This window comes from Epinephelus lanceolatus, chromosome 20 (assembly GCF_041903045.1).
Source record: "Epinephelus lanceolatus isolate andai-2023 chromosome 20, ASM4190304v1, whole genome shotgun sequence".
In the NCBI taxonomy this organism is placed as follows: Eukaryota; Metazoa; Chordata; class Actinopteri; order Perciformes; family Serranidae; genus Epinephelus; species Epinephelus lanceolatus.
In genome coordinates this window covers 23,784,548-23,802,606 of record NC_135753.1, presented here as the reverse complement: position 1 = coordinate 23,802,606, position 18,059 = coordinate 23,784,548, and the positions used below count along the sequence as shown (strand labels likewise).

Below are 18,059 nucleotides of genomic sequence, written 5' to 3'. Positions count from 1 at the left end.
TTCCATCCACTACTTTACATTTGGTACAAAGAGGAGACCTGCTGGGGTCAATTTTATCTAAAATTTGAGGTGGTTTGGTGTTGTCTGTGTGGGAACAGAAAAATGGAGTGGGAGGCTCGGATACATTCTTCCCAAATTTCCTTTTCATAAACAGTTTGCAGATCCTTCTCCCATCATTCCACCATTTTATCTATATTTTGTTTGTTATAGCTCAGAAAGTTACTGAAAGATAGAGAATACAATATTTATTTTGTGTTGAATGGATAATAGCTTCCTCCATGGGCACCAAAAATGGTCTCATCCTGAGGTAACTAAGGGTGCTTTCAGACCTAGAGTTGTCTTGCTTTGATCCAAATCAAGGTCTAATTTTGTTGCAACTTTGTATAATTACCTAGAGTTGGTTTGTGTTCTCACGGCAGCATTTACAAGCAGACTAGATAAAATGCCTTGTGTGAGAAAGCTGCTCTTGATTGGTCAGAATTTCCATGTGGGAAAAATCCAGGAAGTAAACAAAACGTTGAAGAAGAGTACACTTGCAAGATAAATGTGACACTTTCTAATGTCACAGTGGAGGGACAACTATGCAGGTTGATTTTAGCGCTGCTCATCGTGGACTATATTGCTGTCATTGTTCATTTTAGTCAAACCATACAGTTTGAAAACGAGGCGCGGCTCCAACTAGAAAACAATGTTTTGATGCATTGGATGTGCTGAATGTGCATATTAAGGCAGCACAGGAGGAGGTGCACATTAATAATCCTCCAGGACTGTAACATGCTCATGTTTAACCCAAACAATGTGTCATGTGACTGCAGTTGTTTGGAACACGTTCTCACCACAAACAAACCGCACCAGAGTTCGTTTGTAACCAGACCGAGACCACCTCTTCAAGAAGGTCCTGGTCTGGTTGTTTTGGTGCACACCCAAGTGCCATTGCTGTGTTCACACCTGCCCAAACAAATCACACTTAGGGGGCAAATGAACTTGAGTTCGATTGAACCGAACCAAACGGGGCAGATGTGAAAGCACCCTAAGTACCAGTATTAATAAAATAGCGTAATGAAATCATTTTTAAACATCATCCATCCATAACAACCACTTTGTTCTGCACTTGTTCTTAGTGTAGGTGATTGCTGACAGTTTTCTTCAAGTCACTCATATTTCTGAAAAGTAGCAACACATTTATATGTAACTTCCTCAAGCCTCCGGAAGAAAAGTGATGTTGTATATGTGCTGACTTTGTCATTGGAAGGTGGAGGGGATAGTTAATGGTGTGACACTGAGGCGAGACACCCACACATTTGAAAGGCATGATGCCTGCTAAGCTGCAAACTACTGCTTGAGACCAACAAATGACAGTTTTAGCGAGTCATTGCTGTTTTTCCAGCAGCTATTTAGCCACCACATGTGGGTGTTTTTTAGTGACCAGTTGCCGTTTTCCCACCAGGGATAGTGCAACAAAAAGCAGCTGTTTTTCACCGAGACATCGCTATGTTTCCTGTTGGGTTAGTACCATGAAAACTGTTTGTTTCTTCAAGAGATATTGCTGCTTTCTCAGTGGCAATTGTGCCCTCAAAACCAAACACAGAACCAGTATCTATCATTTGATAGTTTCAGCGTATCCGCTACATTATAACACACAAATGTAATGTATGTGTGGTTTGCCAAAGCATACAGTGCCAACATTTTTCTGGCTATTGAGTTGTACTTCCTACAATGTTAAGTGACGCTCCTCTCAGATCACTGACTCAGTCGTTATGTCTGTGAGTTCATCCACCAAATTTTATGTCCACCATCTCAACATTTTAATCCCATTTAAAAGGCACTGTGCTGGAAATTCATGCAGTGCTGGATCGACTTCAACAGCATTCCCCTTTGACGTCTGCTAAAAAATTGTCTCCAGAGCCTCGTCCATCTTCCAGCCCTTACTGAAGGGATCAAGACATTAATATCAATACATGTCCATACACATTAGTGTTAGCAAAGGCACAAAATCCCCATGTGCAGCACATATACATACTGTACACACTGCTGGAAGTGACATTAAGCAGTGTTTCATTCCAGTATCACAGCATTGAAGATAGAAACTGCCATTATTCTTGCAACAAAGCCCACAGAGTGGCTGAATACGACAAATCTTTATAAGATAGAAGATTATTGACAACATGAAATCTCGGAGAGGAATTGGTCGGCTTGTTTTTCCCCTCCGATCCATTTCACTCGTCGTGTTGTTGAAGCCGAGTTGACATTGCAAGGTCCATTATCCTGCTCCATGTGCAGCTTTCGTCTTTGGGCATTTGAAGCATCACATTTCCCTGTCACAGTTCGGGAGCGGTCCACTCATTAACCGTAATGATGGTGAGTGCTGTGCCCAGCCGACTGGAACCATAGCTGTGATTGGGCGATCGCAGCCTGATGAATGAGTGACAGACAATGATGCGGAGGCAGTAAGGAAGTGTTAGTCTCACGTAGAAGAGCTGCTGCAAAGAGTCAAGGTGGATAGCAAGGTGGATATTTCATTCAACAGGAGATTGTTAGGGTAATAAAATAGTCCATATACCTGTCATGGTATGAAAGTCTTTGTTATATAGTCTATGTGTTTAGAGTGAATTTCAAAGAAATGGTCTTTGTGTAAAATGAGCTCAAAGTGGATGACGTTTTGTCTCTTGAGCATTCAAAGCTTGTCTCTTTAAAGTGTAACAAGGTTGTAGGTTTTGTGTAATGCTTTATCTTAACAGATATGGATAATGAGTCTAAAGCTAATAGACTCTGTCCGTCTCTGAGTCCTCATTTGATATGCGAATGTAATGACTTTGTACAAGCTGCAGTCTGTCAGTCTTATTTCATTACAGACCTGCTATATCAGGCACTGGGATAATGAGTAAGATGCACGGGCCATAATAGGAAGGAGCTGAAATCTCTTCTGTTCACCTTTTTCTTTCTGTCATGTCCACATCTTTAAATTTCCTCAGTTGATGTCTGATTTTTCTCTTTGTATTCCCCCTCCTCTCTGCCTCCCTGCATTGGACAGATCTACCTGCGTTTTCTCGACTATGAGATGGCCAATTCCAACGAATGCAAGCGCAACTTTGTGGCAGTGTATGATGGCGGCAGGTGGGATATTTTGACCTCTCATTTTCATCAGTTATACAGAGGCTCAAAGTGGCCTCATAGTGGTTCTTTAGCTTGTAATCATGACTAAATCATCTCCTTGATATGACAGCTTATAAATGTGCTTTTTTGTGTGTGTAGGCTTTAATATTTAATTATCTCATGACAGGGAATTAAAAGCTTCAAAAAGCTACACTTCATTTGCTCTGTCCATGTCAGGTTAGCCTCACATGACTTACTGGGTAACACACTGAGGACAAAACACCAAGCTGTAGCCCTTTTTAAATAGGAATTGTGCAAATTTGCAGGAAAGCCCAATCAGTCTTTTTTCAGCATTGGCAGTATAAAAACAAAATTGGGGAGTGCAACAAACACAATGTGCCTTTTTCGGGGCAATGTTTGGCGTGAGCAAGTAACAAAACATGTAGCTCAGCATGTGACATAAACAGTGACGTACTCTGAGCTGGTCAGTCCTTCGGCGATTCGCTCATAAGTTGGCTCATCCTTCACTGTCCCCGTCATCTGCCGATTAATGGCCTCGTCGTTGGCGAGGACAAGGAGGGTGTGCAATTCCTTGTCTCCCCAGTTGCTCATCTTTGCAGTGTCTGGCAGGTTAGGCGTTTCCCTCTGGCTACTAGCTGCTCGCTAATTCCTACTATCAGCTGTTTCCTGTTTATCCACCGCCAGTGGGTCACACGTGCAGCGTCATCAACAGCTCCTCCCACAAGTCTTCAACAGACAGAAGGGCGCCTTGTTCTTTTTAAACCAAAAAGGTTCCGCCAATATGTCTACCCCGACGCAACGGAAAATTGGGCACTTCGGATCAATTAGCCAATCCGGCTCTTTGTGTCTAAACGCTCACAGCTTGCCGGCAAAACGGCCCAACATTCGCCGAAAATCTGGCAGCGTGAAAGGGGCTTGTGTCTCAAATTAGCTACATCCCTTAGTACACTCACATGTAGTACACTGCGTACACTATGTACTTACTTGCGAGGTGTGCAAATTTTGACAGGGTAGTGTTGTCTCAAATCAAACAAGTTCCTCACACACTTAGCTGAAATGACAAGATTTGACAACTTTTCTTCCTCTGCTCAGGGAATCACAGCCCAACATCTATAAACATCAGATGCAACGTACACCCATAGATGGTATAGCTTACGCCCCAACACATGTAACGTCAGTACCCAGTGCTGGCCTGTGTTATAGGCAGTTAAGGCGGATGCTAAGGGCACCATCCTCCATAGGGGGCGCCACAAATGGGGGAGGAAAAATAATCTATGTTTATCTTTAAGTATTTTTACTAATGCTGTTACTACTATTATTTTTAAATATTACATAAGGCCACAACAGCATAACTACATAGCAAAGCCCACTTTTCTGGACCCCATTTCGTAACACTTTACCTGCTCTCTGAGGATGATTAGCAAGTTAACCGACGTCACATGAACCGAGAAAGACGCAGTATCTTTATCATGTCAAAATGACAAAAGCTCTCTGGTGCCCACCCAACTACCAAAACACTGCTGAGAGGAGTGTTTATCCTTACCTCTAATCAGTCTGTCTACCTCTGCCTCAATCAGTGGAGCCTCCAGGAAGTCGCTGCACCTGGCCAACCCCCTGTAAAACCATGACTTATTGTTTTTGTGCAATTAATTAAACTATAACGTGTTAAATTAGGGAGCTTTATTAAAGATGTGAGGTGGATTTAGTTACCTTCAAAGAGAGAACTGTTCTTCTGTCGCTGGTGTAAATGCTAAGCAAAGCCAACTGTCTGCTGGCAGTGGCTTCACACTGAACAGACAGTTATGAATAAGCTATTGATCTTTTCATCAAACTCTCTGCAAGAAAGCAAGTATTTTCCAGAGTATCAAACTGTTTCTGTAGTAGGAGAGCCAGAAGACAATTTAATGGGCCTCTTGCAAAACCATAACTTATTTTTATCTCCAGATAATGAGTTATTAAAATCACAATCAAAGAAAACAGTATTTGATATTGTGAGATAAGGATATCATTGAATCATTAATGACAAATATGAGCTCCCCCCAAAAAATAAAATGAGTCATCTTAAGATAAGCTGAATAAAAAGTTGTGATCATGTGATAATGGGCCTTTAAAAAAAAGTGCATTATGGGTGATTGAGATTCACACTGAGGTTCGCAGCGAATGTCACTTGATAATAAACTCTGGATATCTTATCTCATCCTGTCTCATCTCAGTTCGGTGGAAGACCTGAAGAGCAAGTTCTGCTCCACGGTGGCCAACGACATCATGCTGGTTTCCACGCTGGGCGTCATCCGCATGTGGGCGGACGAGGCCAGCCGCAGGAGCCGCTTCCGCATCCTCTTCACGACCTACCAAGAGCGTAAGATATCTTCACTTGCACACGTGTGCCGGTCATCATAAAGAGGTTTTACTGCAGCATGACCAACCCACTGAGGGAGAGCGATTAGCTTTATTAATCAGACTGTGACTCCATGACAGTGACGCTTATGTCAAAATAAAGCAGGCCTGGACTTTAGTGGGAGGCATTAAAGGAAGATGGAGGCACAGTGACCACATTTATGGCGAGTTATATCGGATGCTGTTAATAGAAAACGTGCTGTCAGAGGTTTCCATTTAGTTTTATGAGCATTTAAACAGCAGCAAGCAGGAAACCAAGGACTGTGATTTCCATTATATGGAATATTGCCTGTGGGTTATTGTGAATATGACAGTATTGGTGGATTTTAGCTCGGTGCTGCAGCACTACCAATTCTGCTCTCAGTGGATAGATAGAAGAATGGAGAGAGTGAGAGGCTGAGACAAAGGAATATCTGGGTGAGCAACAGTATGTTCTACCCATTTTCTTTCTCCGGGAGAGATTCATATTCACGCACACACTCAGACACACACACACACACAGAGTACACAAACACACCGTCTTCCTCTTTCTCATTCACTGGCTCCTGCTTGATGGAGCCTGCAGTCTGACAGGGGTTGCAGAGGGCATTCTTTGTACTAGTGAGGTGAATGAAGAGGGTCCAAGGCTTGTGAGTATACAGTATGTCAGTGTCATTCAGCGCCTTTTAATGCCCCCTCTACACACACACACACACACACACACACTGCACAGCTGAATATTGCATCTGCGTTCTTGGTACTTGAAGAGGAATGTCTTGCAGCAAACCAGATAAGAAAAAAAATGAACACAATAAAGGGCTGCCCAAAAACTGTATAATATAAAATGATTTAAATACAAAAAAAAAAAAGTGTTCAATTAATTCACTGAGTTTGCAGTCAGGCCCTGTTCCAGAACAAAATGACTTAGGGTGCATCTGAAATTAGTGTAGGCCGGCAACAGCGCTGAATAATAGTGTAGAATATAAAATATAAATAATTTATTTCAATTAACTCTCTGCAACCAAAATTGGCACGGAAAATAATATTTAATGTGGTAGGAGCGGGGAAGTCAGTGAATCAATCTGCATTGATCTATAAATGAATGTGGGTGATTCTTACAGGATCAGTTGTCTACAGCTGCTTCATACTGTATGAAAAGCTCCCTTAGTTCATGAAGTTCCTGCAGTGTCTGAAGACAACAGGACTGATATGTTCATAAATCCACAGCCTCTGAGAAATGCCACACCTGAGCGCAGTGCCATTTCGCAGACCTCTATACACATATGACTGGTCAGTTAAAACTCCATATTCCGCTTTTTGTATGAAGGAGACCATACAGGGTCAACATCAAAATGACGTCAGTTTGTTAGCAGGAGGCCAAACACGACTCTCCACCACAGGGCTGTAGGCTACATAGGAGTCTTAAAATATCGTCTTGTGTTATTGGGAGCCAGAATAGAAGGAATAATGGCTCAAAACTTAAATTTCATCACATACCAGCCACCACTGCCCATCAACAAAAACTAAGGCCCAATTCCAATCTGATCCCTTACAGACTCACTGACTTAGAGGCGTGTTCATGTGAAGTGCGTGAGTGTGTGAGGGCTGTCCCATTGTCAAATCTTCAAGTTAGTGAGTCAGTGAGTGAGCCCTTTATGCCCCCTTACCGTAGGTCAGCATCGATGCGGACTTACAGTAAGGAAATTACCCACAGTTCATAGCGTTGTGACGTCAAATACAGGGGTTGCCCTCGGAACACCGGAAGTGTTATAAAAAAAACCCCGAAAACACGGTCGGCAGATATGCAAACAGTAACGTTATGGAAGGAGAGCGAAAAAACAGATAGATAAACAACGAAACATTACATTAACAACCGTTAAAGTGTCGTCCTCCTGTGTAAGATTGGCACAGTAATCAACCACAAAGCTTCCTGTCAAATGATCCATCCACTGAGTGAGAGCGTACAGGTCGGCCAGTCTGGTCCTGTTGGTCAGTGTTTACTTGTTCAAGTAACACTCGTGGTGTCACTCCCAGATAGTGAGTGACCTGACATGGTGCATTCATAAATTCAGTCTTACGCCCTACATTAAAATGAGAGCCCTGTTGGTTGAAGAAATGGAACGTTATGTTTTTACATGAATTAACGAAGGTGAAGTTAATCACACATTTACTGTGCTCCAAGACTGCTGTGCTCTGTATAACTGAACGGTTCATTCCGACAGCATTACGAATTTACAACTGGTCAATATGATGCCAAAGTGCACTCAGAGTGAGTATTTTCGAACGCACCACTCCCATCATCTTCCTCCATTGTCTAAAACAAGCCAACAGAACTTGCTAGCTAGCGCTGGCTAATGTCTGTGAAGAACTGTTTTGCCTCCATTTAAGCCCCGCCCACCAAAAAACAGTTTTTACTAACAGTGAAAGGGTCTATATCCTTAAAACACATCGCAGTGCAAACACTGCCGTGTAACATTACTAAACTATGTGACCATGTACGAGGTAAGATAAGTTAATTCTGATAAGAAATGTTGTTATTTATATAAGATATTATTTTAAAGCTCTTGTTGTGCCCTTTATGATTCAAGTATCCAGAGGCGCATCAGATCAACATGACATCAGTAAAGACATTTACAGAGGCATTTAGAATTTACCCTACTGGTAGATAGATTAAAGTCTAAATTTTTACAATGACACATGAACTTAGGGTATTGTGTGAAGGTTACCCTCTTTTATACTGGTTATTTGTGTAAAATGGAAAAATGGAGGGATGAAAAGGAGTAATAGCACATAACAAGCTCCAATTGTTGGAATGCTATCATGCATTTTCCATCACTAATGACAGAGACCTTTAAAAAATCACATGGTCCCTCCAAATTGGCACAGCCGACCTCCTGACTCATAAACTAATTACTATTATTACTAAAATAGCTTTGGTCCTGTAATATACAAATGATTTCACTAAATCAATCTTTATTTTTTTATTTCTGTGGTTTTTATAGTAACTACCTGGTGGAAAATCAAACTCCATCTGGTTTTGGGTACAGATTTGTGCTGATGCGTGTTCATGTTGTGACGCTCTGAACCATCCAGACATTTCCGGAGGTAAAGCTTTCAGCTGCTGAGCTGTCGTTGTCACAATTAGCTGTGATTGGCACAGCTGTTACAGAGCTCTGAGACCAGTGATGTGACCGACTGAGAGAGATAATCACCACACCTGCTGATCTATATTCACCTTTGGGCCTTTTGCGTGTTGTGCTCCTGCACATACATGAACCAAATTAGAAGGTTCACATGGAGACGCCCACATGGTCTGTGCGCCCAACCTACAGCCTCGCACTTGGCATTTATTATTTAAATTTCAACTGAGGGTGCAATGCATGCTTTTGTACCCCTGTAGAACCAGGCTGGTGTGCAGTTTGTTTGCAGTTTGCTGAAATTTGGTGCTTTTCTCTTCACTTTTAAAATGGCAAAGGCAAACGCCATGCCAGATGCTTCCTTCCAGATAGCTCTGTTAATGCCACAGTGTGTCATATTGGGATTATGCTTATTATTATTATGATTGAAAAGAAGAACTAAGGTATCATGGATAAAGGCATGTGCGTAAAAGTCAGTGTTTATTTAAAATTGAATTCACTTTTCCGTCATGCTGCGTGGTTAATGGATTTATTGAATGTCACAAAGTAACCCACACACTTAAAGAAGCATCAGACCTGAAGGACAATCAGCCGTCCTCCGTTACATATCCACGACATGCCTGCATTGTTTGTCTGCATTCACTGTGGTGCTAAGATAGTGACTAGCTCCCACAGAACAGGCGACAGCAATAACAGCGGAGTTGTTTGTGTTGTGAAGTCAGTGTCCCCTTTTGTAAGGCCTTTTCACCAAGCAGTGCCAGGATGTCCTGTTGCCGGGGCAACGCTTCTGCCTAAGTCACTCAGGCGATCCCCAGCCAGACCTCAGCTTTTAGAGCAGCATCCACCACAGCTCAGCAGCACTTCACCAACTCCATCAACACAGTGAATGAACAGGTGTACCAGAGAAGTGGGAAACACAAGCAGTACAACAAGTAATACAGTGTAGTGTTGCTGCCGGAACTTACTGCTAGTGCAGAGCAACTTATTTTCTTAAAGCAAAACACACCATAGTACATTAGTAAGAGTCAAGTAAGGCAGCTTATTTCAATATGCATCGTCATCATGACAGAGTAAGACTGTGTTCAAGATGTAATGACGTAAATCTCATATTCATGGCTTTGACTGTTGAATTGTTTGCACTCTTTTACTTATATGCATGAAACACATATATTTTACTATGACGAAAACTCTGTCTGTCTGTCTGTGTGTGTGTCTGTGTGTGTGTCTGTTCCACGTTTTTCTCCTCACTGACTTGGTCAATCCATGTGAAATTTGGCACAGTGGTAGAGGGTCATGGGAGGATGCAAATGAAGCAATATTACATCAATTGGCCAAAGGGGGGCGCTATAGCAACCGATTGAAATTGCAAACTTTGAATGGGCATATCTCATGCCCTGTATGTCGTAGAGACATGAAACTTTGCACAGAGATGCCTCTCCTCATGAGGAACAAATTTGCCTCATAACTTCCGGTTATATACATTTTCCACCATTTTGATTTTTTTGAAAGACACTTAAAATCGATCTCTTCCTAGGAAACTTGACCGATCTGCATGAAGCTCTGTGAACATAATCTAGGGACCAATATCTAAAGTTCCCTCTTGGCAAAAGTTGGAAAACTTACTAAAACTGAGCTTCTATAAGGCAATGAATATTGCGGAGGGCGTGGCTCATCACATAAAGGTGTATAACATATCAAGGGTTTCACCTTTGTAGACATCCCATGTAGCAACTTTGTAGGCATATGACCACACATGATCTGAGGGGACCCCTTCATTATTGACCCCATCAAACAAAATGGGGGTACTAGAGAGCTAATTTCTTATCTAGGCCTAACCCCCACTGCTGCAACAAGGGCTAGCCGCACCTTTCCCATGTGAACTACCAGTGCGCCCCACTTTTAAGTCAATACAACATATAAACACTTTAACTATCTGCCTTTCAGCGTGCTACCTCAACTACTAATGTACAGTTTCAGCCCACTAACTATCCCACTATTGGCAATGGTACTACTGTACTTTCAATAAAGCAGTCGTACTATCAAATTCACAAAAACTCTGTCTGAATACATTGCTCTTCTTAATGGGTTCAGTTGACTATTTAATCTGCAATTTCCTATGACCTGTATCCCAAACACACACCATGTGAAACTGTACGTGGGCAAGTGTGCACTCAATGAGTATGGACTAGTATTTATGATTTAAAAAAAAATGTTGATTTCATAATATAAAAGAAGTGCATGTTTAAAGAGGCATCACATTAGAAGGTAGAAGGGCACTCAGAGAGCGCAGTGCACTTATTTTTGTAAAAGTTACCAAATGTAGCTTTAAGTGAACAAGATGATGAGGATTAAACTTTTAAAGGAAAATTCTACTTCAATCAACCTTAATACCTGACAGCCACCATTATCTGTTCAATGAACCAGTTTTGGGCGTCTGTAGTGAGTAGTAGGCAGTGTTTGTTGCATGTTTCCATCAAAGTTTCTCTTGTCGTAACCAAAAAAAAAACAAAAAAACTTCTATGTAATTTTATAGTACATATTATCAGGTCCATTTAACACCAAGCACTGGACTTTGTCAGTGGACATTTATTTGGAGTCTAAGTGGAGATACCCTTTGTTCACTTGTACCAGAACAAATTTGGAAAACTTGAAAAAGACACTGTTTTGTGATCATCCAAGAGTATGTAATGCAGATATTGTTCAAAGCAAAGTTTCAATGTGGTGACCGGCCAGCTGGAGAGTGGTGTGTGCATGAGATGAACAGAAGGCTGGTGCTGTTTCGGTGAATATAAACATACACATTGTAAAAGATGGAGAGCAGGGAAACACAGCTGACAGCAGGGACAATGTAAGGTGAAGTACCTTGTGCACAGTGTGTTACTGAAATACAGTAAAAAGTTAATTAATTCAGCTCCTCAGGTGAAAGGAAGGCAGTGTGTAACTACTTTGAGTCAGTGTGTGTACTCTGTTACAGGTGCACTATCAGGATTTACAGCTTATAGGGCAGTTTAACAATAAGTGTTCCCTTGGCACAGCAGATCCCGAGACTTTATATGTTTGTTCACAGCTGCTGGTTCCCAGTGGGACTAGCAGCTTTTAGAGAACTACTCACAGCTGCTGACTCCCAGCGAGACGCTCCGATGGGGAGAGCGATGTTCCCAAATGCAAACATCCACCTTTATCGTCTGTGCTGGGGTTCACACCTGCTGATACCACTGATCTCGCTCTGTTTTCAGGCTCACACACAAATATACACACACACCTGCTTTGCAGAACTACAGTGTAAGATTACCAATGTGAGGTATAAGAAAGTGAAGCCTATCTTTTACCAAGAAGCAATTATGTCTTAGGTGATAAATGTGCTCATGTGACATCTCGGCTATCAGCATTGTTACGCCTCATCAACAGATACCTGTCTCTGGGGTTGCAGATGGAAATTTGCTCTGGCTTCACTACACACATCAATTCTCGTTTCTTGCAAAGCTTCTTTGCTGAATGCATGAAAGCGTTTGAGAACAACACGGTATGCTACTGTCTGTTAACATATGGATCTTTGCTAGGTCTTAGATCTAGCTTTTTATCTGTGTTACTTTGGGATTAAAAAGAGTTGTGTGGGGCTATTAGATTGTAGCAGTGTACAGCAACGTGCAGTAAGACTGGAAGGAAGGATGGATGGATGGATTGTGCAATATCCCGGGTTTTGAGAAATTTCATGCACTGGGATTTAGTTACATAACAGAAGTAGTAAATGTAATCCACTTAATCATCTTACAAAGCCCACTGTTTTTTCCCAGTGTACTTCCACTACGTACAATATAATCTATTGCAATGTCTGTATATTAAATTTCTCATGAGGGCTACTAGGATTTTGATTAAGTCGTATTAGTCAAGTCAATTTATTAGATTTTACAAATGCTGACCAAAGTACTGAGCAGGAAATCTAACATACAGTTAAATAATTCAGATGAAAATAAGTAGGTCAAAAACAGAGGGACCAAAATAAAACACTTTTACAGTTATAGTAATAATTAAGGGACCTCTGCAATTAGGTGGCTCTCATAAATCAAACCAATTGCAAGAAATGGATTTGATGAAACTTATGTCTCGTTGCGTTTCAACAAAGCTCTGGTTAACTTGTGGTTATGTTTGGGCACAAAAAAACTTAGTTGTGGTTAGGAAAGGATTGTGTTTTGGCTAAAGATACCTGGCTTTGGTGGCAGAATTGTTGTTGGATATACAACGATGTCTCAATAAAGAACAATCAGTGCTGTTGTTTGTTGGTCTCAAACAGTGTTCTGCAGCTGTTTTGCCCAGATGTCACGCCATCCACCATCCCCTTGAAATTCAGATGACAAGGTCAGATCATATACATGTATTCAGAACTACATCACTTTAGAAACGGTGATGTGATGCATATGAAACGTACAAATGTAACGTATCCACGGTTTGCAGAAACGTACAATGCCAATATTTGATTCTGGCCACTGAGCTGAATAAATGGGGGAGGAAAAGTAGCAAACTAGCAATGAAGGAGATTGATGATGTGAGGTGGTGCCAGTCGATGCCCTGATTTAAAAACAAATAAGATAATTTAAAAATCTGTTCGACAGTATTTCACTGGTAACCAGTGAAGGGAGGCCAGTGCCAGGTAAATGTAGTCTGTCTATGTCAGTGGATCTCAACTGGTGGGTCGTGGGTCCAGTCTGAATGGACCACAAGCAGTGTTAATTACGTTGACAAAAACTATGACGAAAATCTTTCCTCAACAACCTTTTTTCCGTGATGTAAACCAGATGATAACAAGCTAAAAATAGAACTTGATAACAAAAACTAAGACGAAATCTGTGTGTCTTTTTCATTGACGAGACGTGACGAAAATGTTAGTGGTGGACTATCGGGCATTGAAAGCCAAGAACGGCCGTGCTTACAGTTATCTTCAAATTATAGGCCACAGGCTGATAAACTCCAGTCAATAGTCTGTACCAGGATGTATTGCTAGTCAGCAAAAACACTCACACTGGAGTTTTTATACAACCTATCACCTTGATTCTAATTTCTGACACGTGAATTAGCCTCACTGGGTTAGTTTAAAGATTAATAAACATATAGAAAACATAGTGACAATAAGTCATGAATTTTCGTTGACTAAAACTAGACAAAAACTAATGTAGGATAAAAATGACTAAAATGTGACTAAAACTAATAAGCATTTTCGTCTCAAGACTAAGGTGGAATTTTTACTTCTGCGTTGAATCAACACCGTAGCTATGTCATAGCCTGATGTGCACCTTCCCAGTAATGTAACTACACGACGCGGCGACGCAGACCTCCTGTCTATTTTTGTAAGCTCAGTGTCAGTGGAAACGAAGCTTGTATTTACTTTGATTTCACAGATAAGAAACAATGAATTATGAAGACAAAAAAGCCTCCACAAAAATAGCATTTTAAATTTTGTGTGTGATTTATCCTGGCTTCAAATGAGCAGAGGAAATCTCTGCTCGTTGCTAGGCTAATGTATACAATGTAAAATGTCTTAGGCTTGTGCTAATAACGTATTTGTTTGGAAAACGTGTTTAGTATAAGACAGTTGTTTTGTTGGTGAATGTTGTGAGTTGTAATGGAGCCTTATTTTGTAACTTTACCTTTGTTAAATGTTGCTGTTGTTACGAAAAGTATATGAAAAGTCCGCTAGCTAGGCTAGTAAGTAAAATGCCATAGGCTTGTGCTAATAGCGTTAGCATGTTGTATTTGTGGGGAAAATGTGTCCAGATAAAGACAAGTGTTTGTCTGTGAATGCTGCGAGTTATAGTAAAGCTGATTTGTGTGCTTGTGTTTGAAATTGTCTCTACTAAGACCATGTTTGTGTGTTTAATGTGTGTTTTGAATCAGCTAAACTTTACAGCACTTCACAGAAACCCCGTCGCCGATTTGTGTTTTGGAGGTTTAACTGCAGAGTGACACAGACACACCATCACACAAGTATAAATCCCCCTGAAGACTAAATCTAATATAGCTGTCAAAATGAACACTGACCGCAAGTGACTCGCAAACGTGTCAACTCTGTAAAAAACACACTTTATTTTTAAGTACAGTGAATTTCTGGTACAAAGATTTTACTTTGAAGTGCGGTTTCCTGCTGTGGAGTGAGTGACTAACAGACAGCTACTTACAGAGCCAGCAAACTAACTTGACAACATGGCCAAACACAAGTATGGCACTGAATAAATAAAATGTGGACCCTGAACTAATGACTGAGGAGAAATCTGGACCCTGTGGCTGGATGAGTTGGGAACCTAGCTGCAGGCAAGACTGGAGATGACTGACTGACTCCCAAATTATTTATTATTAGGCATATTCATGGGAATTAATTCAGAAAAAGTTGTCAGGAAGATAGAAATGTATTGTCAGAAGAAATTATAGTTTAAAACCAAAAATGATTAGTGCATAACCAGTAACTAGTAGTAGATAGTAGATAGTAATGTGCCAGATTAGAGATCATATCGTTGCAGGTGTGAGCGCTGGAAAAAGATCATTACAACATGAGACAAAATGAAGACACATCATCCTCATCTCCTAGACATAGCCTAACCACACACTTGTGAAACAAAACACATCTCTATGATGGTTATTTGATTAGAAAACTTTATGATAACCAGGTGTTGCTTCTTGCTCTTTGCTGCAGAAGCCTTCCTCGCACCCTGTGCCCTCCTCTGCAGAGACACCCAGACTATTTTCATCAGCCACTCATTTAGGAGTTAATTTATGCTTCCAGCAGTGACTTGGGGATGTTTCTGTGTGGGCAAAAGGCCACTTTTATTACAGAATGTCTTCAAATTAATTTCGCAGGAGATTAGTGTGGATCTCACTCTTTGTATCGTCTGGTCTCACCCTGTGGAGGAGCCAAAAAAAACAGAAGGAGTGGGCTCCCTCTGCTGGTTGTTAGTATAAAAAGAACCTGTTACATCTTTGGCATACAGCGTATAAAAGATAAAGGATGAGAAAGAGGGAAAGGGGGGAAAATGGGAAGAGGAGAATCAGAACACACACACAGAGCCAATATGACTCAGGAAACGCTGGCAAAGGCGCAGACAGGACGGGATACAGAGAGAGATAGAGATAAGTCATTCTAATTTGGTGTGTTATTATTCACTTGGGATGAAAACAGCCATACATCACAGTGGTAACGCTGTCAAATAGTCCCCAGCTCTGCCATACCACTGGCAAGCTGCTTTAGTACCCAGTGCCAATGTTGTGTGAGAGAGGAGAGAGACTGAGAGATGAAGAGAGGGAATGAGAGACGCGCAGAGAGAAGGAGGGAGAAAGAAGGCGCACCTAAATAGAGTCATTCATTATTTTCACACATCAGTGGCAAATAAGTAACTTTTGGAGTGTCCAGAAATTTAAAGAAGATCTAAAAATACTTTCGCCCTTCACATACTTTTCCACAAGACCATGTGTATAATGGAAAGTGTGCATATGAATAGATGCTTGCAATGGGGGATTCTTTAATGTGGTATGTAACTAGGTACATTTACTCAAGTATTGCGCTTAAAGGGACAGTTAACCCTAAAATCAACACATGTTTTTCCTCTTATCTGTGGGACTATTTATTAGCCTAGATTGTTTTGGTGTGAGTTGCAGTGTTGGAGATATTGGCTGTAGAGATGTCCGCCTGAAGGAAGTCTCAACCTTGTGATGTCATATGCTGTGTCTGAAATCATTCACTCATTCACTCCTCCCTGCTTACAACACAGTAAGCCCATCTGCAACATGAAAAAACACTTTCAGACTTTTCTCTGCGCTGTTATTGACGTCATTGCTGTCACTTAGTTGAAACATGTCATATCCACATCGGCTGGTGAAGCATCCATAACAAATACTGACGTGTATATTTGTGATAAAAACATGAAAATATACTGAGTGTACTTTCCCCAGATTAAGAGAGTATTTTGTGTCCATTTGTGTTTTGATGCTGCTCTGCTTACTTAGACGTATTATTAATGATGTTACACTGGCAAACAAACAAGAGGAGAGACAGTTGCCTAAACCGCAAAAGAAGTACACCTAAAACGGAGTTTATTTTTCAAAAGACTGTACGCGTTTAATCAGCAAAAACTGTACATATCATTTGAGAGCTAAAGTATATTTTAAAAAGACGCAGTGCAACATGTAACAAGCATAAATTGACACGTCGTCCCTTAACGTCCAAAACTGATGCAGGATGGTACCTATATTTTGACGTGTCTGTCCACAGACATAGCGTCAGAATTTGACAAGTTGGGACGAGAATGATATGATTTTTTCAGTATCATACAATATCTGCTGGTTAGACACATCTAAAATCAGTCATCATGCTTATTTGTTATTGGTTGATTCAGTCAGAGTTCAACAAAGTTTAAGTCCACGCGATGCGATATTGCATTGCCATTGGAAACGGATGTTTTACTCGCCCTTTTGTTCACAGGTGTTAATGTTGCTCGTGTGTGATGGTGCCCTGATCCAGTCGGTGTGCTGCAGTTGGCTCCTGGAGATGGATGGCCTGGGAGCTGGGTGGTTTCTGTAGTAGTTGTTGAAGTTGTTGCTGTTTACGTCTCATTCTATCAAGCCTCTTGTCATTTAGTCTCTTACACAGACGCCGACGTCATCTGTGGACATTCCCATAGGAAAGTTGTAATAGAACTAGCGCTGGCTCCCAGTGGCAGTGATGTGATTGGATCCAAATCCGTGTACTTTCGTACTTCCTCGACCAACGGCTGATTAGCTTTGCCTTACACCTGCCTACACCGGAATTGCTGTTCAGTGCATTGCAAGAAGAGATTAAAATGGATATGATTTCATTTGATTCAGCTATATTGCAGAGATGCAACGTCCACAAGATTGGAGAAATTAAGGATTTACAGCGTGCCATACCTATGGCAACGCCGTCACGTGGTCTGGATATCCCTGCCCATTTCTATTACAAAATGAAAGACGAATGTCCCCAGACTCCCATTCCAAAGTAAGGGAGGCTGGTCACGCGAAACTACTTGTCATTGTCTAGATGCAAGCGTCCTTCTGCACAATGATACAGTTAGTGGGTGTAGTTCAGTAGAAAGAAAATAGTTCCTACATGAAACAGCTCACAACAAGGTCTGTGGATGATCTTGGGTAACTGGGTCATGATTTCTGGAGAGAGACATTGTTGTAGTTTTTCAGTTTTTTTATATTTTATTTTTTGGCACTGCAAAAAAAAAAAAAATAGATGGCACCACAAGCCTAGTGCCATCTATTTCAATTATATTTGAGAGAAGGCAGACATCTCTACGGCCGATATCTCCAAAACTTGGCAACTCACACACTGATAAATGGCTCTACAGGCAAGAGGGAAAATATGTGTTTTTGATTTTAGGGCAAACTATCCCTTTAGTTTACTTTTTGTATTTCCAGTTTACG

General features: G+C 41.1%; 1 protein-coding gene across 5 annotated transcripts in view; it reads left to right on the top strand.

The window, feature by feature from the left end:
- The window catches only part of neto1l (neuropilin (NRP) and tolloid (TLL)-like 1, like), a 121,689-nt gene that overhangs the window by 86,353 nt on the left and 17,277 nt on the right, over positions 1-18,059 (top strand). For all 5 annotated transcript variants that reach the window (XM_033639095.2, XM_033639094.2, XM_033639091.2 and 2 more), the window contains exons 7-8: positions 3,032-3,114; positions 5,328-5,473. In XM_033639095.2, coding sequence (XP_033494986.2) covers positions 3,032-3,114; positions 5,328-5,473 — 229 coding nt within the window. The remainder of the gene's footprint in view (positions 1-3,031; positions 3,115-5,327; positions 5,474-18,059) is intronic.